General features: G+C 43.4%; 4 protein-coding genes across 4 annotated transcripts; 3 read left to right on the top strand and 1 right to left on the bottom strand.

The window, feature by feature from the left end:
• The first annotated feature begins 277 nt into the window (after window positions 1-277).
• On the top strand, window positions 278-4220 carry LOC115762114. The gene is made up of 3 exons (XM_030704218.1): window positions 278-902; window positions 1866-2796; window positions 3066-4220. Exons 1-3 carry the CDS (start codon window positions 815-817, stop codon window positions 3643-3645), a joined length of 1599 nt encoding a protein of 532 aa, XP_030560078.1. The 5' UTR covers window positions 278-814; the 3' UTR covers window positions 3646-4220.
• Window positions 4221-6122: 1902 nt separating this feature from the next.
• LOC115762277 (ras-specific guanine nucleotide-releasing factor RalGPS1) lies at window positions 6123-16180 on the top strand. The gene is made up of 7 exons (XM_030704439.1): window positions 6123-6367; window positions 11804-11898; window positions 11966-12300; window positions 12373-12700; window positions 12759-13210; window positions 13268-13471; window positions 14931-16180. Exons 2-7 carry the CDS (start codon window positions 11839-11841, stop codon window positions 15538-15540), a joined length of 1989 nt encoding a protein of 662 aa, XP_030560299.1. The 5' UTR covers window positions 6123-6367; window positions 11804-11838; the 3' UTR covers window positions 15541-16180.
• A 652-nt stretch (window positions 16181-16832) lies between these two features.
• LOC115762446 lies at window positions 16833-17487 on the top strand. Its single transcript, XM_030704646.1, has 2 exons — window positions 16833-17153; window positions 17250-17487. The coding sequence occupies exons 1-2, from the start codon at window positions 16957-16959 to the stop codon at window positions 17485-17487; spliced, it is 435 nt and encodes a 144-aa protein (XP_030560506.1). The 5' UTR covers window positions 16833-16956.
• A 49-nt stretch (window positions 17488-17536) lies between these two features.
• On the bottom strand, window positions 17537-20716 carry LOC115762176. Its single transcript, XM_030704296.1, has 5 exons — window positions 20633-20716; window positions 18610-18921; window positions 18477-18548; window positions 18327-18416; window positions 17537-18268 (listed from the first exon to the last, which is right to left on the bottom strand). Exons 1-5 carry the CDS (start codon window positions 20654-20656, stop codon window positions 17690-17692), a joined length of 1077 nt encoding a protein of 358 aa, XP_030560156.1. The 5' UTR covers window positions 20657-20716; the 3' UTR covers window positions 17537-17689.
• Between the last annotated feature and the right edge of the window lie 4068 nt (window positions 20717-24784).

Raw genomic sequence — 24784 nt, 5'->3', positions numbered from 1 at the left:
ATGTTTATTCAAAGAATCCCAGCGCGCGCACACACACACACACACAGACTCGCTGGCGGACGTGTCGAGCTTTTTGTGGATAAAAGGACGCATGCTCTGAGCTGGCTTCGCTGCGCTTTGTTGTTGGCCAGCACAAAAGCTGCCCGCAACATTTAACAGCGCGGGGGCGGACATAACATTTGCGTCACAGCTAACAATGCTGCTGTTGCTGTCGACGCTGCTGCTGCTGCTGCCGCCAGGCTCATTCAGTATAACGGTATACGTCAACGATTCAAGAACACAAAACTCAAACGACGGCCATCTTTCAAAGGCAGCAGCCTCACAAGTTTCACTCAGTGTGTTTGGCTGCAATCTGATAGAAAAGTGCAACATTTGACATTTGCGGCAACCGGTGCATATATAGAAATCATTTAAAGTATTCAAATCAAACGAGTTGCATGGCAAAATTGTTGTTTGGTTAACGGAAATTGCAAAAAATATTGCACGCCCACGCGAATTTTGCGAGCCAATTACAACCACCAGCTGCCCGCTTGCTGTGTGCGTGCGTGCGTGTGTGTGTCCGTGTGCGTGTGCGCGCATTGGTATTGGTGCTGGTGTGAAAATCAATAAACTCTGTAGTCTGTGTGAAAGGGCAACAGCGGAATGTACGGTCCATATTAACCGGCCATATGGTAGCCAAATTTCCAGCCAGGTGCCAAGTGTTTAATTGAAAGTTGCATATTCTGATCAAAAAAGAAAAAAAAAGAGGAGGCAACAATTAAAGCGTTCAACTTTTTTGATACAAATTAAATAAATAAAGGAAAGCCGGACAAATATGGGCAGGCGAATGGAAATAACCTGCGCACTGATTGCACTCCTGATGTGCAGCATATTGGGTCACTGCGAAGTGTCCGTTTACCCAGGTATATATGCCTAAAAATATCACAAACCAGCCCACATTTACCACACTTAGAACTAATGTGCATGTGTGAGTGTGTGTGTGTGTGTGTGTGTGTGTGCATATCATTTCAACTTTTGCGTCGTGAATGGCGCTGGAAGGCGAAAGCAGCCGCTTGCCACTTCGTTTTGTGTATAACTGTGTACTAGATATGCATGTGTTTGTATGAGTGGGTGTGTGTGTGTGTATCAAGCATCAAATATTCACGAATCAAACCAAAACACCCACGCAAACACACACATACACACACGCACACTTGCACAAACTACAAACCTGCAGCGCCCGCAATTGACGTTGGTTGTGCACGTATGTGCGTGTGTGTGTGTTTGTGTGTGTGTGTATGGGTGTAGTTAGTGCCAACCCAGTCCATCCACATTATATACCCCCTCGGCTCTGCCCCCGCCTGAGTTCGAGTTCGTTGCAGTCGCTGCTCAACGTACTTTTTTCTATTGCCTACTTTTCAGGGCAGCAGCAGAAGTGTAATAAAGTTTTTCCAAGCACGTCACAGCCTGTATCTATGTGTTTTTGCGTGCCTATGTGTGTGCGTGTGTGTGTGTAGATGTTGGCGCGTGTAGTAATTGGTCTATTTTAAGGCATTGGCAATTAAATTGACTTCTGTTTGTCTATTCCGGTGGCATATTTGTTATTTTTTTCTTTTGTTTTTTTTTGGGCGGGTTATAAGTAGTTTCTCCAGCCGTTTCTCTTACCACGTTTCCTTTTTTGTTGTTGCTTTCTATTTTGGTCGCTTTTATTTTTGAACGGCAACTGGCACGCAATGTCCGCCGGCCATGACGGACATCATTAGCATTAGCTTTGGCATTAGCATAATGAGTGCAGTCCACGCCCAGAGAGAGAGAGAGAGAGAAAGAGAGAGCTATGTTCAATTAATCAATTGCATTCTTTTCGTCTTTGTTTATCTTTGGCACAGGTCTGCGTCGACGTCCTATACAGCCGGCGCCCATGGAGCCGCAGCAGTATGAGCAGCTCATGGAGGATCACGCCCGTCGCCGACTGCAGCAGCAGTTTGAGCAGCAGCTGGAGCTGATCAAGCTGAAGCTGCAGAAGCATCAGCGGCAGCTGCTGGAGCTCGAACGCATTCGCCAGCGGGAGCAGGAGGCACAATTAATGGCCGAGACGGAGAACAATTACGATAACAACAATCTGAACAATCAGCAATACGATCAGTATGATAACGTTGAGGGCGATGCCGCCTATGGCAGTCCACTGGATGCCGTGCCCGATGTTGTGCGTCCGCCGCCGCCGCTGCCGATGCAACTGCCGCTGCCCAGCTTCAATAGTCTGGAGGCGAACGGCGGCTACAGTCGCAATAACCCGGGCTACACACGCCAACGCATACCCTTCGCCGTGGGCCCCAACGATGAGCGCTTCTTTGACAACGCCAACGATCCGTCGGGTGAGCTAGACTCACGTGCTCTGGAAGATTACGAGGAGTATGCACCGGCACCGGAACCATCCGACACCGAGTTGGCTACATCCAAAAGCAAGCTGGTCACAGCTTCGGTGCCGGCACCGAAGCCCGTGGAGCCGCCCAAGCTGCTGGACACGGCCACCGCCAACTTCCATCGCATCAAGCCCCAATCGGCGGCCGCTGCAGCTGTGGCCGGCGTCAACTTGCCCCTCTCCAAGGAGATGCCCAACGAGATAAATGCGCTGATCGATAAGCTGCAGAAGCAAAGCAAATCCTCCCAAATGGCATACGCGGCCAGCACCGGCGACGATCAGATTGTGCTGCGCCAGCATCTGGGCATGAACAGCGAAATGGGCGTCTATATTGTGGCACTCATAGCGGGCGTCAGTGCGGCTGTAACTGTGGGCCTTCTAGCCCTAGGCGTTACCTGGTAAGTCTATAGTCAATAAGAAATGGTTGAGAGTGAAGTTAAATGAGGAAGTGGGACTTAAATATTACGTATACGACGCGCAGCACGGACTAGATCTATTTATATAAATCAATATCCCAAATCAAATCGAATTTGTATCTTTAAAGTTGAGTTTTTTTTAAAAATAAGAACAGCTTCTTATAACATATAGTATTCACTTTATACTTTATATATTCAATCAACCTCCATCACACACAAATAGTTAACAGCCCGATTTGTTCTTTCGACAGGTTCCACAATCGCACCAAAGCTGCCGCAGATGTTGATTATCCGGCTTATGGCATAACCGGGCCGAATAAGGATGTGTCGCCGTCGTGCGATCGCAAGCTGGCGCAGAGCGCTCAAATGTATCACTATCAGCACCAGAAGCAACAGATTATTGCCATGGAGAATTGCCAGGCGACCGACGGCAGCTGCGGCCTGTCCGATGTGGAGAGTGACGATGACAACGAGGAGGGCGACTATACCGTCTATGAATGTCCCGGCCTGGCGCCCACTGGTGAAATGGAGGTCAAGAATCCGCTCTTCCTGGACGAGACGCCGGCCACGCCAGCCACAGGCGCCAACGCCGCAGCCACCTCCACCACCAAGTCCGCCAATGCCGCCGCCGCCGCCGTCGCTAGCTCCACCGCAGTCGCCAACAACGCCGCCAATAACAACATTACGCAGGCCACACCACAGCAGCCGGCCACACAGAAGAAGGGCTCGGTCAAGCCGAATATGAATCTGTTGAATGCCGCGGCCACGGCCGCTGCCAAAGCCGCCGCCGCTGCCGCTGAGGAGAAGCAGAAGCGCAAGAACAAGAAGTAAATTGTTGGAGGTGAAACGTTTTTCTCTCCCCCTCTCTCTCTCTCTCGCTCTCTCTCTCGCACACACACACAATCTCTCTTGGCTTGCCCAGGTGCTGAGGCAATTGGTAAAGTAGAACTGATCCATTTTGTCAGCCAGTAGATACACACACACACACACACAGACGGAGATACACACGCACACCAACACAGACAGACAGACAGCGACATGTATAGACGATGTATTCCTAATGAAAGTCCATGGAATTAAATTCCGCGGCTGCAGGCACTCGAGTGCAACAAACGAGTCAACTTGCTTGAAGGCACAATTCTCTTATCTTCCCCCTGTTAACTGTAAGTCCTATCATATTATGTAATCGTATCGTATCATAATCGTATTTTCTATGATCTAAGACCTGCCCCTCCAACTTCCCCTTCCCCTCCCCCATACCATGCACTTGCCACCTGCTGTGAGCAGTCGAGACGAGCCATTATGCAGGATTTCCTGCTGTGCGCTGTCAATCAAAAGCAGAAACAGAAAAATTGCGCAAACATTTATAACATAAATGCAAAGAAGCAGACAAATTGCGCAAACACTTTATCATATAATCCATCCTACACGCGCCCCCCCCCCCCCCCCCCTCTCCTCTCTCATCCTTTGAATATACATAATATGCTACTGATTATATTAACATACAATCCAACATGTGTACTTATTTATATTGTATTGTAATTTAACATTTTATTGTAATTTATATGAAACAAAAACAACAACAACAACAACTTTTTGGTGTCTGCAACAAGAATCAATTTATGAAAACTATTTTAAAGTCTGCGCATTTGGCATTGAAACAAAGAAAAACAAAACAAATTAAAGCATAATATGACATATTATAATTATTATGTATTATGAACGTGCATACAAGTATGTATGTAGGTATGCATGCATGCATGCATACAGTGCATACATGTATGTATGTATGTATGCATGCACGCATGCATATAGTGCATACATGTATGTATGTATGTATGCATGCATGCATGCATACAGTGCATACATGTATGTATGTAGGTATGCATGCATGCATGCACATATACAAATATACATACCATAAATCTATGCGTGTAATTATTGTAACATACTTATTATACAAGCCTAAAGAAATTAATTTCTTAGAAAATTCCCGAAATTGATTTTCAAAAAAAAAAAAACAAACATTTTTATTGTACTACGCTTTGTGATCTTAAATTATCTGTGTCAATTTAGAAATACAATTCTGGTAGCCCACATATACATGCATACACTCACACACACACACATATATATGTGTATATGTATGTACCTATCATATTGGATCTGTGGCAAGGCGATTTGGTGGAATGAAATGAATTATTTACAAGTATAACTTAACAATAATTTCCAGCACATTCATGTAAAGTAAATGAAAAACGACTGATAACACACAAAAATACACGCGTCTATTGTACAAAAAGAGGAAAAGCGAAAACCAAAAACGAAATTAATGAAAGCAAAAAGAAAAATAAAATGAAATTTATTTATTAATTAGTGGAAAATTTACGATGCGAAATAGTAGATGCCTCCAAGTACCCAAACGAAATATTAGCGCAACATTTAAATGCATCTCAATTGCTGTAAATAAACATAAACCGAAACGTATGTGCGTTATATATATATGAGACAAACATATTTATGAAAAAAAAAAAACAACAACGTAAACAATTGCGGCCGGAACAATACATTGAAGACGCCAGAAAAACTCACGAGTTTAAAAAAAAAACGCAACTTATATACACGCAGAACTACAATAATAATGATTAAAACAAAAACTATTGAAATGATGAAAAAAATATAAAAACCTCCAACTGCTAAGCATGTTGGATCAACACTTTGAAATACTTATATGAAACTATTTCATATTGTTTTCAACAATAACAATTGGTAATGTACTTTGCTACAAGAAAAGTAAAAGAATGAATAAGAACAAAAACGAAAGCGTAAAAACTGCAAACGAAATGTTGAACAAAATGTTGAGTTTGAAATATATATTTTATGGTGTTTTCTGAAGAACGTCAAGGCAGAAAACAAACATGTATGATATCTTGAAAGAAACCCAAAAAATACATAACTATATTGTGCATAAAGAATATAATTTAATTTATTTATGTATTATATGATAACCATAACAACACAAATTATACAATATGCATACAAAATAAAATAAACTAACCCAAAAAAAAACCTTGATATTTGAATGAATGCATTAATATTAATTTTATAGTTTGTGTATGGTAAATATTTCAAAATTATACATGTTAGGCGGGCATTCTGTAGAGTTGCCACACACTGCTTTGTTGAGTTGCTCAAATGACGCTGCCAGCTTGTTTAAAACGTAAGGATGGCAGCACTATTCGCATAGTTATTTCTGTGCTTTCACCATGCTGGTCACACTGCAGACAGAAGCCAATCAGTAATTGCGACAATAATAATTCAATGTGCGTACGCCGCGCGCGTTTTTTTTTATTTCAACATTAATTAATAAAATACAATTAAAAGTCTTGCGGGCATTAAAAACGTGCGCGAAAGTCGCTGCTATCGAGTGCTCTGGTATCGAGTGAAACATAATTAAACATAGCCACAGCTACAGTGCCAATTTAATATGCTTTGGTTACTTAGTACAGATGCTGCTGCTGCTGTTGTTGCTGCTCTTGCTGTTGTTGTTTAGGTAAGTTTTTGGGGCGTCAACGGGCGCGCACTAAAAATAAATGTCTCGAGATGCAGTGCGCTTTATTCTGATCTGGCTCTGGCACTGGCCGGCCCACAACATTGTCACAGTCGCTATCAAGTGCAAATAGTTTTCTTCTTTTTTTCATGTATTTGGGCGTACTTTGCCGATTACGAAACTGGGCGGGCAACAGACTAAGTGAGCGGGAAGGTGGAGGGTTAGTGTCTTTAACAGGGCCACACTTTGCATATTATATGCTAAGCATTAACGACGTTGCTGACGGCATACACAAAATTGCGTGTGACAACAGGGGAAGCTAGTTGTGCTTGGTGAAGGGGTAGGGGGTAGGAGTAGCGGTATTTATATTCATTGCTATCGATTTAGCTAGGGGTGTGTTGTGCCTGTGCCTGCGGCTGTGGCTAATTTTTGTTATATTGCCGGCAAATGAGTAAAGCGTGATTCATCGCCAAAGCAAATCAATAAAAGAATAAAAAGAAGAACATTCAGCATTGCTTCCTTTGGTGTTAGACTTGAGCAATAGATCATGTGATAAGCAAATGTTATCAGACACCCGCAAATAGTATACACAAAATAGACACACACACACAAACGCTTAGCAACGCCCCTGGGTAAGAAATTTGAGTTTCACTTTGTTGAAATATTTTCCAGCTGTTGTTTTCGCTTACTTGTTAAACAGGATGCGCCGAGCAGAGCAGAGGCAGGCAGCCAGACAGGCCAGGTTGCTGCCAGGGTAAGCATATTGCATGCCAGATGTTTTTAGCCTGCCATTTCAAGGCTCCCATGCGTTGCATTGTTCAACACTGTAGCTCTCTCTCGCTCTCGCTCTCCCTCTCCTTCTGTCCTTCTCTTGCTATAAGTACAGGCACTTAAAAAGTACGCGTATTGGTTACATTTCTAGTTTTCTAGGTTTGACCCACTTAACAGCGCGCGGATCACAGACAGCGTAGAAAACAAAAAGAACACTGCAGTCCGTGGTAGTCGACTGCGCAATACTCTGTAGTTTGAAAAAATGATAATCTGTTAACGGACTGTTTCCGTTGAACTGTTCAATTATTAGTTCGATCTTCAACAAAGATTATCTGCAATCTACCTGCTGGACATTACCGAAAACCAATATGCCCTATTTCACTTTGTGAACAGTGTATTCAATTCTACAAAACGTCAGCAGAAAGCAAAACCCCAGACGACCCCAAGCTCATTATTCTATATGCTTGGCCTTCCTGCGGCTCAGCTCAGCTCGGCTCGGCTCGTTTGTGTTTTGTTTCTTTTTGCAGTTTTTCTTTTTCTTTTATTGTAATTTCTCTCATTACCCAGCGACTGAGATTACAAGTGCTTATTGCACACGCACATGCATGCATACAAATACATACACAATTATGCTGATAGTGATGCTTAGATTCGTGTATGTGTGTGTGTAAGCAAACACATACATATGTTAACTGCACTTGACTCGCATTTGCATTGCAATCGCATGCGTTTAAATTTAGCTGATAACTTTGCAATTGTCCCTTTCTGCTGCCTTCAATTAAAAAAATAGAGTCAATGAAGCCAACACGCTGCGATTTGGCAGCTCAATGAATGCACTTGTTTCATGGTACAGTGAGTGTTCCTTCCAGCTACTCATGGTATATGTATGTTAACCGCATTCCAAATAAAATGCCTCCAGCTCTTACAGTTTCGGAGTTCGTAGCGATCATTCTTTAACATAGTACAGCAACATTACAGATGCATGTTAAGTTGCAGCGAGGCCAGCTGTTAAAGTCTCTTGGTGCAATTTTAATTTACTTGTTTTTCTTGCACTTCTGACATTCAGAAATTTCAATATAATTGTTCAAATGTTTCGATATAGCCTTAAAAAATTACTTGAGTATAAACTTTTGCCAAAGAGCCATCAAAATTAAATTCTAAGATTAAGCAAATATGTTTCCCATAACAAAATGAATTATGGCCAAACTAGCCTTGGTTAGCTATAGCCAACGTTTACTGTATATGCATGCGCATGCACTTTTCACAATCGGGCGAAGGTTAATTTATGCACAGACAAACATATTCGTACGCACACATACATACATACACATATATATATATAACGGGGCATTTCCATTTTAAAAACAAATCTCTGGCGGTTATTGAACTTGACGATGGCATCGCTGTCAACGCTGGCGACACCACCTGACCTTGCCCGCCATACACAATCTTACACGGCGCCCGTTGTATGTCAAAGTCTTCAACCCAAATAAAAAAATAAAATGAGAAGACTCAACAGAACTTAATTTTCTCGTTCTGTAAGAGACGTGGAAGAAGCAGCAGCATAATGATATAGGGCTGTGTTGAATGATCTGCCCAAAGGTCAGCTGGGGGCATTGGGGCTAGCTCCAAGTGTGTGGAAGGCGCATTCCGCTGGCCCCGGAATTTATCAAAGGCAATAAAAGACGCCAACACACATTCCTTTGATATGGGGCATATATCTGTCTGTGTAGGTGTAACTTCTGATGCCCTAACCTGCGCAGGGTATTGTAATTAGTTCGCATCGTATGTAACGCAGAACGACTGTTGTGCACGGAACTTCTCATTTATTTGTTCTTTAGTATTTTATTTAAATACAGCTGCCGGCTGATAAACAAGCGCTAGTCAAATTTGATTTCCGCGAACTTTGCAGCTGTTCTGTTTGTTTTCCCTCGCGAAATTTATGTAAAAACAATAAACATATTCATTGGGACTGTGCGCATGTGTGTGCGGCTTTGTCCGTGTGTGGTAGGTGGTAGCTGCTAGTGGGTGGTGGGCGGTGGGCGGTGGGCAGCGTCACGTGGTGGGCAGCGGCCATATATAAACAAAAGCGCCCAGCACCAATACCAATGCAAGCAGCCGCAACGCCTACACACACACACACACACACATTCATGTCCCTGACCAAAATATCAATCTAGAATTTGTTATTATACAAATTATATTGCATACATGTATATAAATGTATATTTATATATATATGGGCACTTATGCCTGGGCACATATCGTGTCTATGGGCAGGCAGGCAGATCAAAGCTAAACAAAAGAGAAATGAAAAACAATAACAAAGCAAACAAAATGTATTTACATATTGCACAAAACGTGGGAAACTTGTAAACGTAAATACAACAGCTACAACAATTTAAAGGCTCATAACTCAGACGGAAAACAACACCCCACACCTCACACACACACACACACACTCTCACACATACACGTGATGGCAGTTAATTTGCTTTAATTACATTTGATATCTTTGCAAATTGTGGCCCAGACCAAAAACAATGCTAAATCTATGGGCAGCTATATTACATATGCCCATATCTCTATATACTTAAACATATATATATTTATGTATATATCGTATGTATATAAACGTATATGTATATTTGCCTGGGTAATAGTTCAAATAGTCAATAAAAATCCATTTGCTGAAAACTTGAGGCAGTCTGGAAAAAAATTCATTTGCGCTTTTGTCTTGCCAGAAATGTATTTTTTCTTTTTATCGGAATCGAGTGTGTTTTTTTCGCTTATTTGCCCATATAATGGAAAAGGCCTGTGGAAATGCACAAATGGAAATGTTTTTTTTTGTGTAAAGTTTACAAGTTAGTTTAAGGTCCAGAAGTCATAAACATGCGCTACAAATTAACATGTCTATTTGTTGTAAGCATAAATATTTTGTTTAAATAGTGTTTCTGATTTGCTTAGCATGTCATGAGAATTTTGGAAATTTCAGATATTCAAGTCAGCCAAATTAAGTCGTTAAATTATAAACTAAATACATACAACAATTTACAATATATTTATATAAATATATATACAATAGATATATATAAGGTTAAAGGTGATAATATTATTGATTTGGAATCTATATGCCATCTGTTGCTAAAGTTTCACGAGTTCAGAAACATATATATTTCCAAGAACTTCTTTTACCCGAGTTAGAGTCAATTTTTCGAAAAAAAAAACAATTTACTTTTATTTACTCTTTGAAAAATTTTTAAACCAATAACGAGCAAAAATGTAAACTCCGAGAAAAATTGATATGTAATTGAAATTGTTCCAGTTTCATTAATTGCTTGCGAATATGTGAAAGATTGATATGAATTAACTTGGACCATGTCTAAGTATTGTTTTAAATACTTTCTGTCAAAATGTTATCCATTTAAATTTAATTGAAGTATTCAGACAAACAAATCTATTTACCCGGAATTTAGGAGGAACTTGGAACAAGTAAACAATTTGTTTCCCATGTGCTCTTAATCGATAAGAGTCCGTCAAATGACTTATGTCGAGGTATTAATATATATATTATATGTATAGCAGTTTGTCCCGTCATTTTTGAATCGCATCACACTTTCATATATATATATTTCTTTCTTCCCTGGGGCACGCAAACTAATCGAATTGAATAGCCAATGCGAACGTCATTGCATTTGATCAACATTTGCTGTGTCGAATGATTATGACTTAATTGAAATTAATTAGACGGGGTCGCCGTCAGACAGTCTTCGAGAAATGTGTGGCATCAGCATATGCACATACTATAGATATCTATATCTATAGATATATAATTGATATATAGATACATATGCATGAGTCTCTTGTTATTGGAGCTAGCTCAACAACATGTCTCGCTGTGTGTTAGATATCAATATCGAAGGTTATTTTATGGCCTGCACCAACAAAATGGAAAACTGTGCAACAGGCAGATGACATATCGCATTTGAATGAGATTTAGTCGGAAAATCAATACGAAACTTAATTGGGAATGAATTTTCATAGGAAAGAGTTACAGGGTATCTTCCTGTTGGATACATCTGACCATTCTAGACTTGTTATATAGAGTATGTTTATCAATAAGGGCATCAGTAGGGTTTCTCTTTCTATGTATTCTATGGCGGTTCAATGACCGTTTTGGTGACTTGTTTTTAGTTTTCCAAAAACAAAACTTTCCGCTGACTGTGCATATCATTAGCCTCGTGTTGTTGGTGTTGTTGTGTGTTGCATTGGCACCCCCAAAAAATAAACCAATCGACAGCTACAACAGTAGCCATTGCTGCCATAAAAGACCAGATCCAGGTCTCTTCGTGACTCAGTTTGCTCGCCGCTGTGGAAATTGAGCAGCGAAGCGTGCCACACGCTGCAGCACGGCTGAAGCCAACAGTTGTTGTTGTTTCATTATGGTGGCTTGTTATTGTTGTTCTGCATTGTGACTTTGGTTGCAGCCGCTGCAGAAAATGGCTTTCAGTAAGCATAAAGACTGCCCAGCGCTCGGTGCCAAAGCCAACGCCAGAAAAGTTGCAGAGCACAAGCCACAGTTTCAACAGAAGTAATACAAATTATTTATCATTACACATAACATATATATAGAACTCTATAAAATACAAATCATTTGCCTATTTACAGCTTAGTTGCTGCGTGGTTTGCCAGAGACGTTTGCTATGATGCGCTATTCAGAAATATCGCGCGACCTGTCCACGGATAATCTGCGCTACTCAGAGGTAGGTTTGTGCGTTTTCCAGCCGCATTCTTTACTCATATTTCTATTAAACACACACACACACACAGCTGAGCAGAAAACCCGCAACGGATTATGTGGGCTATGCCGGACAGACATTTGTGACAGCTTCGCCCGCACAGTCCCGCTGCCATCCACAGCAGTCGGCATCGCCGCAGCTGACACAGCGGCCGTCGAAGCAGCGCAGTTCCAATGGCAGTGCACACACCATGGCCTGTTTGCGTCAGGACAAAAGCCAGCAGGAACTGCAGGCGGAGCACGAACAGGCGCAACAGCCCGTCAGCAAGACGTTGAATATTAAAAGCACACGTCGCAAGAACTCTATTGGCTGCCTGACCAGCTTCAGCTCGTCGCCGGACTCGCCGGGTTGTTACTACAGCATAGCGTGAGTACACAAGAGAGTCAAGCAAATCAAATAAATATGTATAAATTGGTTCATTTAATTTCGCACTTGCAGTACAACCGCAGCGCCAGCGAACAAATCGCAGAGTTTGCCAGCGCATGGCTCTATTAAGCAACTGGATGCGGTCATCTTGAGTGCATTGCGTGTGCCCGCCGATGTGCTGGCGAATCAGATAACGCTGCTCGACTTTCCCGTCTTTGCGCTCATACAGCCGGACGAGCTGAGCAGCTGCGCCTGGACCAAAAAGGACAAGCATGTGGCCACGCCGAATATTGTGGCCTTTACCAAGCGCTTCAATCACACCAGCTTCTGGACGGTGCAGGAAATACTCAATGCCGAGCAGCCCAAGCAGCGTGCAGAGATCATGACACACTTTATTAAGGTGCAACATTCAACGTCTACAAAAAGTCAACTTTATGCTAAACCTATTTACTTTTCAGGTGGCCAAAAAGCTGCACGAACTGAACAATCTGCACTCGCTGTTTGCCATTATTTCGGCCATGCAGAGCGCCAGCATTTATCGTCTCAAAAAGACCTGGGCCTGTTTGTCCAAGAAGGACCGACAGTCCTTTGAGCGCCTCAGCGATATATTTAGCGATCAGAACAACTGGGCTAATTTGCGCTCGTACTTGGAGAGTCTACGTCTGCCGTGCATACCCTATCTGGGCCTATTTCTGACAGACTTGATTTACATTGATCTGGCGCATCCGCACAAGGGCGGCTTGGAGCCAGATCAGCGGCGCAACAAGATGAACAACATACTGCGCGTCATCTCCAATTACCAGCAGTCGGATTATCAGCACATACAGCCACATGAGTCCACGCAAAAGTATCTGACCTCCATACGCTACATTGAGGAGCTGCAGAACATATTCGAGGAGGATCAATACAAGTAATTATCATGAAATAAGTAAATGTGCGAGTAAAGTTTAATTTGTAATTTGAACAGACGCTCGTTAAACTTGGAGCCCGCTTCACCCTCCGGGCCCAGTTCATCCTCCTGCAGCTCGAAGGAATCATTTAATGTGGAATCAATAACACCAGCGCTGGGCTGCTTGAATCTATCGCCCGCCAAGACCATCGGCTCCATGCGCATGGCCAGCGGCACCAAGTTTGTGCCCGGCCATCGCAAGTGCCGCAGCCTGGGCACCAAGTAAGTCATCCAACTGCATCTTAATTTATTCAAATCCTTGCGCTCATTCTCTAACTGCCAATCAATACACTATTTCGTGTCTTGTCCCAACAACAACAATCAATAATCAAAATCAAGTTTCGATTTCGTTTCTTAAACATCACTCGACACAAAACTCACTGCGCAATTGGACTGAACCTTTGGGGGTCCCAATCATAACTCTATATCAATTTTTACACTCAATACTATTATTATTGTCTCTTTTCTACGTCTCACTTATGCTTTTTGCTTTTGGCTTTCGTTCTGTATCTTTGTATCTTTGTATCTGTATCTGTATCTGTGCCTCTTTGTTTGTAACTGCAACTGGCTGCGCATTAGATTTCGCAGCAGCAGCCTGCCGCGCAATTTTGCACAAAGGTGCCAATGCTGCATTGTAATGATTGCGCCGGGCATTGGCACCATCTCGAACAAGCGCTGCAGATGCCGTCGGTGAGTGTCCCGTAGCTAGGATCTACAATAGGAATAATCAGCTGCTTACCTATCCTATTATCAGTTCATCAGTTTGTGTGCACGGACCCAACTTAAAATGCTTCCACATAAACGAGACCCATAAACACATGTAAATAAACACATGAAAATAATGTTATCTTCGGAGTGCCGAATGTTATATACACTTGCAGATATAGAATAGACGTTTTATTTTCTTCTATACTTTAAATAGTTTGACTTGATATTGTGATCCTATGTCAATGGAAAGAAGAATATTGTGAAGTGAAGCTCATAATTTGATTGTTGGGGTTGGCTTAAGATAAAGAACTTGTTTTATATAAGAACTACATATTTATCCGATTGTTCCTGTGAGAGCTATACGATATTCTCTAGTTTGGTCAAGATAGTCTTCAAAAAACAAAAGTCCTCCCTTGAATAGCTCTAATTTCGGTCGTTCGTTCCTATTGCAGCTATAGCTACAATGATATAGTGTTAAGATCTGATCGACTATCTTTTGCAGTAGCCTGCTGAAAAGAAGAATCTGCCTTTGACTGTGGAAACTGTTAAAGAATATACATGTTTTATGGGATCAGGGATGTTTCCTTTAGTGGGTCACACATTGCGTGACAAAATTATAAAGCCCCGCTCTGCATGAGTATAACAACAGACAACACACAACACACGCCCCCACGCACACCCCCTCACACACGCTTTTCTTTGGGTCTAAATTAGCCGTATGAATTAAGCCAATTGAATTTCGTTTCGCTCATCTCTGCCACATGCATCACTCACCCACACTCGCACACCCACACGCACACGCACCCTCTCACACACATCCACACACAGACACGCATACGCACGAGCGCTCTTAGCTGCTTTACTTTGTGTTTGCTTCAAGCCATTTGAACGCCTGCCTGCATGACGCCCCTTCTGTGCATATATATAAGGCGTGCTGTTCCGACAAATATCTATATCGTCTGTGCTTTCGCAGTATTTTTGGCAAAATTGCGCCGAACAACTACGAGGGACATCCGCATCATTTGCATCTGGAACTCGATGCGACGGTCCAGCAGCCGCGTCATCATTTGCTCGACGACTCTGTGCTGGAGCACAGCGATGCGCTGTCCAGTGCGGACCTGATCTCGCTTGAGAGCGCCGAGGGCATCCTGTGCGACTTCATGGGCAGCAATTGCGATCTGATGTCGCCGGAGGCGGCGGCTGCCATGCAGGGCTGTGTGCGTCGCAAGACCGTGCAGAAGGAGGGCAGGAAGCCCGCGGTGGCCTCCTGGCAGCGCTACTGGTTGCAGATCTGGGCCAATTCGCTTGTCTACTTTCCGCCCAAGTCGTTCAAGGGCAGCGAACGTGGTGACTTCAAGCGCGAACCGTGCAAGGTGTGTCCCCTGGAGGGCTGGTATGCCCATGTCAGCGACAATACCAAGCACAAGAACACCTTCGAGCTATACCACCGCACCCTGGGCACCGTTTACAAGTTTCGCACGGACAGTCCGCAGATGACGCATCTCTGGACGAATGCCATTTGCAAGCTGGCAACGACGCGTGTGCCAAAGCCACTGCCCGCCAATCTGATGTCCTTCGAGTGAGTCACAGGCAGGACTGCAGGACTGGACACCAACGAAAATGATGCAAAAAACTGTACTCAACAATTGGAACTAATTAGCTGTTCATTTACTCACGATTTCACTTTGCAACGCAACTGAAAACCACGCAAAACAGAACATTCCCGCGACTCTCTGCTTGTTCAAGCAACCCACACACCGAAAATCACAACAAGAACAACAACAAAAACCAACTAACGAACAAATTGTAATTTGCAAATGTAACGATTTCAAATGGTATTTCAAAAGACTGACAGACTAGCAGAGAACAAGATAAAGTTGAAGATGGATTACAGAGAAAAGGAAACACTCAGAAACACACGACACAGTCTAAAAAAACAACACGATAAATGATATGATATTGGTCACAGCTAAAAACAATTAACTATGGGTTATATCTAGACTCTTCGGCCGATTTCTCAACTGTTGCCGGCTGTGGCTATATGGTTCACTATCTCGAATGCTTTTTGTGCTGTAGCCTAAATGTTTAATTAATTGTCTGCGTTTATCTTGTAATTAGCATTAAAAGCATAATCATAAACGACGATTTAATTAACTATGTATGTTCATATATATATATATGCGCTGATTGTGCCATATTAACTTTTAATTAAAACATAGTTTTAAACACGATTTACACATACACATATATACACATATATATATATATATACATATATATAGAACAAATCAACAGCACTTTATGCAAAACATTTGTACCGCCTTTTCTTAGGCCAAGTCTAACTATAATTAATTAATCGCTTAATTCCAAGTGTCTAAGGTAAACGTTCGTTCTGCTTAACTATTTTGCAACAAAGAATCAAAAACAAAAGAATTAAGAAAACTATTTAACGCATACTCGAAACGGTAAACATAGGCTTTAAATAAGAAACTTTAAGAATTGCTAACACGATTTATACTATTATGTTGCATGGTAGGGTCTAGTTGTAGTTTATTTTTTAGCTTAAGTATCTAGTTTTATATGTTGCATGTTTTCTCTAGACAATACAGCTTGAATTCTACAAAAAATCGAAAACTATGTTAACTATGGGCAACAGTTTCTTCAGATACATCAGTTAGATATATAAATATATATATATATAGTTAGTTAAGCTTTGGCACTCACACATTTGATTTGCAGAGTCTTAGCTTAAGCATATAAAGAAATGCAGCGAACAAAAGTCGATTAAAGAAACAAACTATAAATACGAAAACTATCAAAACTAATGCCCTTTTATGTGCATTATATAATGTCGTACGTTATTTATAACAATTTTCACCGCGCGAATTTGCAATTCATTTGCGCGTTTGCTTCATGAATTTCAATAAGTGGCACCGCAACATTTCGAGCTAGTTAACTTTAAGAGCGGAGTCTTAAAGCTTGCCAGTCGATTGCGAAACATGAAAGGGTCCACAATTAGAGGCAGCAGCCAAGTTAAGAGTGACAGGATGATAATGATGACAGCAGCCCAAGCCAAACGCAGCTGTGGCCGGATTTATGGGCTGGCTTACCCGCTGCTGCCGCTGCTGCTGCTGTTGCTGCTTCTCCTCCTCCTCCTCCGCATAGATGGCAGCGTGGGCGGCAAGACAACGACCATGTAAGTGTTGAGGATGTTGTGTAATCGCCAGCCGGCGCAACGACTTTCACCCAACTGTACAGCACCAGTCACACTTCCTGTTTGCCCCACATGCAGTGTACGTCATACGGATACAGTGGAGCCGCATTTGGATGGCTTCTGGACAAATAGGACCACCTGGAATGCGCGCTGGGTGAAGTACTGGCGCGCCAAGCGCATTTACGAGCCCGTCTGGAAGAAAGTCTGGACGCCCACCATACTCAACGAGTGGGTGCCGCTGCCCAATGCGCCGCCGCCGGATGCCTGGCAGCAGCCGGAGGATAAACAGGATAAGCAGCAGCTGCACTCCAGCTAGGCCTAGGAGAGACTGACTACTACAATTAAGATTATTTATTTATTTATTTGTTAATTAAATGCTGTTTAAGTCTAGAGATAATTTAAGTGTGCGCCGAATCAAAGGGGGACCTTACGTGCTAGCGACTGGTTTACAACTATTTACAAGGAGCTTGGAACCGGGCAGTTGGCATATGTTATACATATAAATATTCGTAGATGCTCTACGCGCCCGGAAACTTAAATGACTGCGATGTGGCGGCGGCGGCAACCGGCGATTTGGCTGCCTCCAGCGTCTTGGCTTGGAAATCTGCACTGGCCACTGGCTGCAGTAGTGTTGGCTTCGACGCCGAGGCATTGCTGTCATCCCGTTTCCAGACAACCTTATCCTTTTCGTTGGTGGCGCCTTTGTCTTTGCGATCCCAGTCCCAGCCAACGTCATGATGGTGATGGTCGTGATGGTGATCGGGTGTGGGGAACCATTCGGATATTACAACGGGCTTCCAGATTTTCTTCCAGCCAGGCACCCAAATTTCCTTCCAGCCGGGCACCCAGATCTGTTTCCAGGCCTCCTTCCATTCTAGTTTGTCGGTCCAGATTTGTTTCTTGCCTGGTTTCCAGTACTGCTTCCATGCCTCCTTCCATTCCAGTTTCTTCTCTGGCACCCAGATTTGCTTTTTAGCTGGCTTCCAGATCTTTTTCCAGTGTGATTTCCAGACAACCTTCTTCTTCCACAGATCGTGACTGGTATACTCCCAACCCTCATGATCCTTGCCCAGATATTTTTCACCAGGAATACCAACCTACAAACAATATATTTAATTTGAGTATTGCAAACAATGGGCTTTATCTGAACCTTACCTTGACTAGTTCGGGAGTCCAGTACTGCTTCCAGTCGGGAACCTGAATATCCTTCCAAGCGGGCACTAAAATCTCCTTCCAATGCGGCACCTAAAACAAAGTTTTTGAATAATGAATAAGAATTAACCGAACTCCAGACGTGTAACTCACCCATATTTGCTTCCATGCGGGCACCTGAATCTCCTTCCAGCCTGGCACCTTGACCCAATGCGGCTTGTAGATCTGTGATTGAATTAGATTAAAGTCAGCTTTGAGTACATTCTTTATAGGTTGATTTGATTACCTTCTTCCACGATGGATTCCAGATTTGCTTCTTGGCTGGATTCCATATCTTCTTCCAGCCCTCCTTCCACTCGACTTTCTTCTTCCAATAGCCGGGATCGTGGTGCTCGTGATGCTCGTGGTGTTCGTGTATGTGGTGCTCGTGTACTTCATGCTCGCCAATGCCGATATCGAGACCCAGGCCAAAGCCGTCTCCGATGCGCTGCTGCGCCACGCTCTTGCCGCTTACCTGGGACTCGGCTGCCTGCTGATCGCCCACGGCTTTGGCATGGCTGCCTCTGGTGGCGACAGAGAGCGCGCCGAGCAAACCCAACTTAAAATAAAGTAAAGTCATTTAATGTTAGTCAACATCGAATAAAACGAAAGACTTAGGCAACGAACGCGCCCGCTTAGGGATCAAGCCGAATTCGCAACGATTATGTTAATTAATTAAATATTCTTCATGTGAAGCGTAAAAGCCCACAACTGGTTTTAACTGGGTCAGCCAGTTGCCGACACTGTTTGTCCCATTCTGCCCAACTCTTTTTTTTCGCATTGTTTGCACTGAGAGTCCATTGACTGCCCCCAGACATAAAGTAAGAGTGAAATGTTGCGTCACTTTCTTATTTTTGTTGGGCATAAATATGCCAGTTCGACATGATAGAGCCTGACCCGGCTGCAGGTCAAAGCCATCGGCAATCTTTGTGTGTCATATTCGGTTGTTTTTTTATTTGCTGGGGCTGCGACTCTTTCTTTACCAGGCCCAAAGGTCTGCTGGCATTATGCAAATGCCCGCTTTTGGGCCTGTCTCTGTTTGATTTGGCGTTGGCGTTGCCAAGCTCTATATTTGGTGCTACTGGCGAGGTCATAGTATTTGGCGTCAATTTGCTGTCATCTTTGGGCCGGGTATTTCACATAATCCAAATCTATCAAATTTCAATGCACATAAGCCCAATCAATTGTCAACTTCGATCCGATTATGAAATGTAAATTAGCGCCAGCAAAAAAATTATCTCATCGCTGGCACTCGGGGTGCTAATTGCAATGCCGATGCCGCATGTGGAGTGCGCAGTAGCTGAGGCAGCTGCTGGCTAAGCCGCAGTTTCCGCAGTCGGTGGGCAGTGAAAGTCGCCAGCGATGCCGTCTGCGATCTCCTGACGCGACTGGCGACTGGTTTGCCCGCATTGGATCATCGATCGTGAGGGAAAAGAGTCGAGACTCCAATGCACATTTCATGGGCAAGCGCTAATGAAACCATCCCGCCGCCTCTATATTTGTGCGCTTTTAATTGTTGACAATGCGCCTGAAAGCGATTTACAAAACAAAACAAAAAAAAAAACAGAGTGCAGAGCAGGAGAAAACCGGAGAGGGTCTCAAATGTCGTGCTATTGACAGGCGACAACAGGCCCACCCGGCTGGAAAGTGTGCGAGTGGGAAAATCGCGTTTGAAAATTAGCCTAACTCTACTTAATATCCACTTAATATTTGGGAAAATTAAGATTACGCTTATGAAAGCTAAATGATTTAAAGTTTGTCTCTTTTCCCAAAGTGTTAAAGTAGCTCTTCCAGCGTTAGACCTATTGCAAAGTCTGGTAGATATATAAATCTACCTAGATATATAAATCTTAATTCGATATAAATCGAATCATTCAGTTTTTACATATATATATATCCAATAGGGCTTATTAACTCAGGTAATTGATTCATCATGCCTTATTTACGCTCCACACTTCGCAATTTGCGAAGCCGAAACTAAATTTTGCAATTTGTTGCTTTGCGCATCTTTGAAGCATGTGCTCATAATTTCCATATGTGTGTGTGAGTGTGTGTGTGTGTGTGTGTGTGTGTGAGTGTGTGTGTGTGTGTTAGCCGTTTGGCAGTTTGGTAAACAAATTGTGCGCATCTATTATAAAACTGCACTAAAGTGACAAAATTGTATTCCATTAGTTCCACTTGGCTGGCAAGACCAAGTCAACAACAACAACAACAACAACGACAACATTTTACACTATCTTTTGCACTTTGTTGACACATTTGGTAATTACCATAAAATGCCGCTGGATCCTCATGGCTCCCGCTTAACGTTGGCTGGGGGTTGGCCCTAGACCGAAAAATGTAACACTAATTCACTTGGGCACGAGAAATTATCAAATTATTATGTGTGTGGGGGGGGCACCACTCGCTTCGTGGGCAACGCGCGCAACTCTTTGGGCCACTTTCGTGGATCTGACTGTCGCACTGGAGTTTGGGGAGCCAGGTTAAATAGACGGCGCACAGGTGCAGCCGGCGCCAACTAACCGAAAACAACCAAAGCGAAATGAGAGCGCCAACAAAATTTTGAAAATGAGAGCGAGTCGCAGCAGAAGCCGAAGACCTTGAATTCTGATAACGGTTTTGTGTGTAAACAATGACAAAGCGAGCTTTCGGCTGCCTGGCAAAAGCTCAGCTCAAGCTGAGCGCAGCTTGAGCTCAGCTTGTTATAGAGAGAGAGAGTAAGTGTGAGAGTGAGCGAGAGTGAGAGCGAGCGTGGGCCGGCATTCGCTCTTCTCTTTTGTGCTGCGCATTCGCATTTGTTTGCAGCGACGTGACGTGCAGCTCGAAGACGTCAAGGAGGCAGCGGGTGCAAATGTTGTAATCGCAGCCAAGTTTATGGCAATAAAAGTTATAAATCTTAATACAAAAAAGGCCAAAAATGACAATAACAGCAGCAACAGCAACAACAACAACAACAACATTGGCGCAATGCAAATTAATAGCACGAAATGGGAAATCAACGAAAACAAAAACAAATTGTATGGCAACGTTGCGCATATCTTTCGTTTAGCTTAGCTTGGGTTAGGTTGGGGTTTTTATAATGCGTATATTTGTTGCTGCTGCTTTTGGGAATTCTTGTTCAATAATGACGACACGAAGGCCGTCACGTTCGTGAGGCGCCTGATGTCCACACACAACGGATTGCCTTTGGGATTGGGCAGCAGCGTATCAATTAGTGGCTCTTAATGTAATTTATAAGCCATACTTGGCGCTCTAACTCGGTTAAGGGCAGACGCTCGCGTTGCCAAATGGCATCTAAACACAACAACAACAACAAGTCGTTTGTCCAGTGCGTGCATTTTTGCATGTGCAACAATGTGGCAACGCTTGGCCAGCAAACCCAATGGAAAAATGCCGCCGCTTTAATATGGCGCACTTTATTTCCTGCATCTAGTGCACATTTTTTGAGAAACTGAAAAACATGCGGAATTCCATTCGAAGCAGCGCTCTTTAAATGGCTTGCTACATTTCCAAGAGCCAAATTAATTGCATGTTGATTTAGTTTTTCAACAATTCCCCCGGTTTCTTGTGAACGAGCAGGGACTAGTTGCCCAGTCTGGGTCCGAGTTCCACGTGGAAGCGTGCGTGTGTGGCAGCGTGTGGTTCCGTTACTTAGTGGGCAGCTCTTGGCCAAAACAAAAAAGGCAACACAACCAAGAAATAATCGAAAGTGTTTGCTTATATTAAAGATAATATAATAGATGTGTGCATGTTTTTCCTGCTGCCGAAAGTAATTGGAATTCATAAATTATTTATATAGTCAACAGTTGGGCTTGGTTAGCTGCAAAATATAACCTATAAATAATAGTATTTGGCATCGTTATATATCTCGAATTGTTCGCTTGAATAACTCAAATGCGTACATATCCATTTGCCCGGCAGCTGCCCCATAAGGAAGTGACAGCAACATGATTCGCACCAGACGAAAACTAAACTTATATTAATATTCATTAAAGTTAGATAAATAAAATGTCCGCCAGCCACTGCAGCATGCGTTTCAGGAAGTGGCCAGAAAGCCGCAGACTCCAACTGCAAACTGAAACTGGAACTGGACTCCAGTGCAAATGAAATGCGTAACAAAATGTTGATAGACACCAGAGACACCACATTGGGCCGCCCAATGGCAAATGCGATGCATGGCTTCCTTGCCACCTGCGTCTGGCCATATTAATGGCTTCCTTTCTTGCGGCTCAGAGTCAACGCGAGCCGTGTGATGTGTTATGATGGCAGGCAACGTTGACGATGATGACGACGACGATAAAGTCGACGAACCACTTTTACTTTTCGAGTCCAAATTGTCTGATGGCGATTTGTTTTCCATTTGTTGTTGTTGATTTATTTATTTTTCTTTTCATATTTATTCATGGCCCACGAATTGGCCACTCGCTGCTCTTATCGTGGCAGTAATCAGTCAATGTGTTAAGTGCTTAAGCGTCCAAGGGTGTCTGTATGTGTAATCGTGTGTGTGTGTGTGTGTGTGTGTGTGTGGTGTTCCGGCAGGCAAATTGGAGCAGCATTTGGCATGCACTTCCTGCACTGCACCTGATTCGAATGACCAAAAGCCGAGATTGCAGAGATTAGCCAAATCGCTTTGGCCTGGGCGTGGGCGTCTGTGCCAAGCAAATAACTCAGGGCGTCACTTAAGAGTTGGGGGCGTGTCCAGCTGATTAACATAGTCGCCGCATGTCAATGAACCACATATTTGGCTGTGGCTCAGGCTCTGGCACCTTATACATTGCGCCTGCGCCTGCACTGCACCTTTTACTTCCGATTGACACATGGATGGCTTCCTGCTTGGCCACCAAAATAGGCAAATGCTGCTTTTTGGGCAGCTGGCCGAACCACTTGCAGACAGTTGTCAGGTCCAAAACGTACACGCACGCACCAAAGGCAATCGAGATCTTGTCGCGGTAGTTGTTGTTGTTGTTGTTGCAGTTGCGCTTTTATGGCTCGCCAGCTTGCCGCAATTTAATTGCATGCCCCTCCACAAGTGCGCCCACTTCTCCGCTTCGGCTGCAACAAGATCAAGCTTGAACTTCCCCGAAAGGCCAGCCAGATTGCATTTGAAGCTGCAGCTCGCTCAAGGTCGCACGAATGCAATTCCAATACGACCCCAATCGTTGTGGCAACAAAAGACTTAAGACACAAACCCCATACAATAAAAATGAAATAGGCAAAAAAATGTCAAATCACGTCGCGTTCAATAACAAAGCCAACTGCATGAATTATGTCTTTATGTCTCTATTATGACCCGCCCCCCCCTCCCCCCCTCGACTCATTTGCATAATAAGCGCGAGTCGCACCTCTTGTGACAAGAAAATAAATTCAACGAGACGCACGGGCGCCAACGGCGAACGGAAATGCATATGCATAGGCTATGTGGGATCTTTCAGTGCAGCTGGGAATGGGCTGTTAGAGCAGGTTCTGTCTGTGCTGCGTTCGTTGACCGTTTGGCAATCAATAATTGCGCAATCGTTATGGCCATGACGTTGTTCATGTTGGTAACGAGGAAATCGAACGCTCCAGACTGTTTCTTGCCAGTCTTGCCAGTCATGCGGGTTCTTCAAAGCGCTGCTCCACTCACTTGGCATTTGATTAAGCGAGCTGTAATTCATGCAAATTCGATATGGCTTTGATTTTGAAGCATTTGCACACTCACTGGGCGTTGGCTTGGTTTGTAAATACACCGACATCATCTTCATCGGTTTGGCTCGAGTGGCATTCAGTTGGTCAGTCAGTCAGTCAGTTAGCTGCAGTCACGCTTGCCAATTGTCGGGCACATGCAAAACGGCAAGACAGCAAGACGGCCAAAGCTGATTGCGTAATTGCAGTGCGCCTGCTTTTACCAGCAACTGAAGAAGCGGTCAGCTAAATTATTGGTTTCCGTTTAATTCATTTTGTCAGCGCAACGAGGCATGAAATTTGCATGGAAATTATTAATTCCCACAGCCCAGCCGGCTTTACCGCTCGGGTCAATTATTGGCTTGAATCAATGTCAAAGCGTGTCTCAGCGTGTGGCATTCCAGTTTGTTGTTTAAGTCATTCGACGCCTTTGCAGTGCGTGCACAGCTTCGACATGTGTAAAAAATGTACAGCATACTCTTGGGCATAAAAGTCAAACCTAATAGCTACAAATGTTCAGCATACTCTTGGGCATCTAAATAGCACATAGCTTACATTTGTTTTGCATAGAGGGCTGCAAGCCACCAGCTTTTCGCGTTAACCAAGGGAGGGCGCAAAATCTAACCGGTTATTAGTTGATACACGAGCCACATTATTGCTTAGCCTAGATAGCGCCAAATGGTTAGAATCGTCTGCTAGTTTGAGAGCAAATACTGGTTCGCGTCCACGATTGCATAAAAAATCTGTGGAAAATACACTCA

Source organism: Drosophila novamexicana, unplaced genomic scaffold (genome assembly GCF_003285875.2).
Source record: "Drosophila novamexicana strain 15010-1031.04,08,12 unplaced genomic scaffold, DnovRS2.1 tig00000564-arrow-pilon, whole genome shotgun sequence".
NCBI classification, from domain to species: Eukaryota; Metazoa; Arthropoda; class Insecta; order Diptera; family Drosophilidae; genus Drosophila; species Drosophila novamexicana.
The sequence above is the reverse complement of the archived record's forward strand: the minus strand, read 5'-3'. Positions and strand labels throughout refer to the sequence as shown.

Coding starts and splice junctions, on each gene's coding strand:
- LOC115762277 (XM_030704439.1), top strand. CDS start 11,839: ATGATGCGCTATTCAGAAATATCGCGCGACCTGTCCACGGATAATCTG. Junction 12,301..12,372: donor GGTTGTTACTACAGCATAGC/GTGAGTACACAA, acceptor TCGCACTTGCAG/TACAACCGCAGCGCCAGCGA. Junction 12,701..12,758: donor TCATGACACACTTTATTAAG/GTGCAACATTCA, acceptor TTTACTTTTCAG/GTGGCCAAAAAGCTGCACGA.
- LOC115762176 (XM_030704296.1), bottom strand. CDS start 20,656: ATGAGGATCCAGCGGCATTTTATG. Junction 18,922..20,632: donor GGATCCAGCGGCATTTTATG/GTAATTACCAAA, acceptor CTTTATTTTAAG/TTGGGTTTGCTCGGCGCGCT. Junction 18,417..18,476: donor CCGCATGGAAGCAAATATGG/GTGAGTTACACG, acceptor ACTTTGTTTTAG/GTGCCGCATTGGAAGGAGAT.
- LOC115762446 (XM_030704646.1), top strand. CDS start 16,957: ATGAAAGGGTCCACAATTAGAGGCAGCAGCCAAGTTAAGAGTGACAGG. Junction 17,154..17,249: donor GGCGGCAAGACAACGACCAT/GTAAGTGTTGAG, acceptor CCCCACATGCAG/TGTACGTCATACGGATACAG.
- LOC115762114 (XM_030704218.1), top strand. CDS start 815: ATGGGCAGGCGAATGGAAATAACCTGCGCACTGATTGCACTCCTGATG. Junction 903..1,865: donor CGAAGTGTCCGTTTACCCAG/GTATATATGCCT, acceptor TCTTTGGCACAG/GTCTGCGTCGACGTCCTATA. Junction 2,797..3,065: donor CTAGCCCTAGGCGTTACCTG/GTAAGTCTATAG, acceptor TTCTTTCGACAG/GTTCCACAATCGCACCAAAG.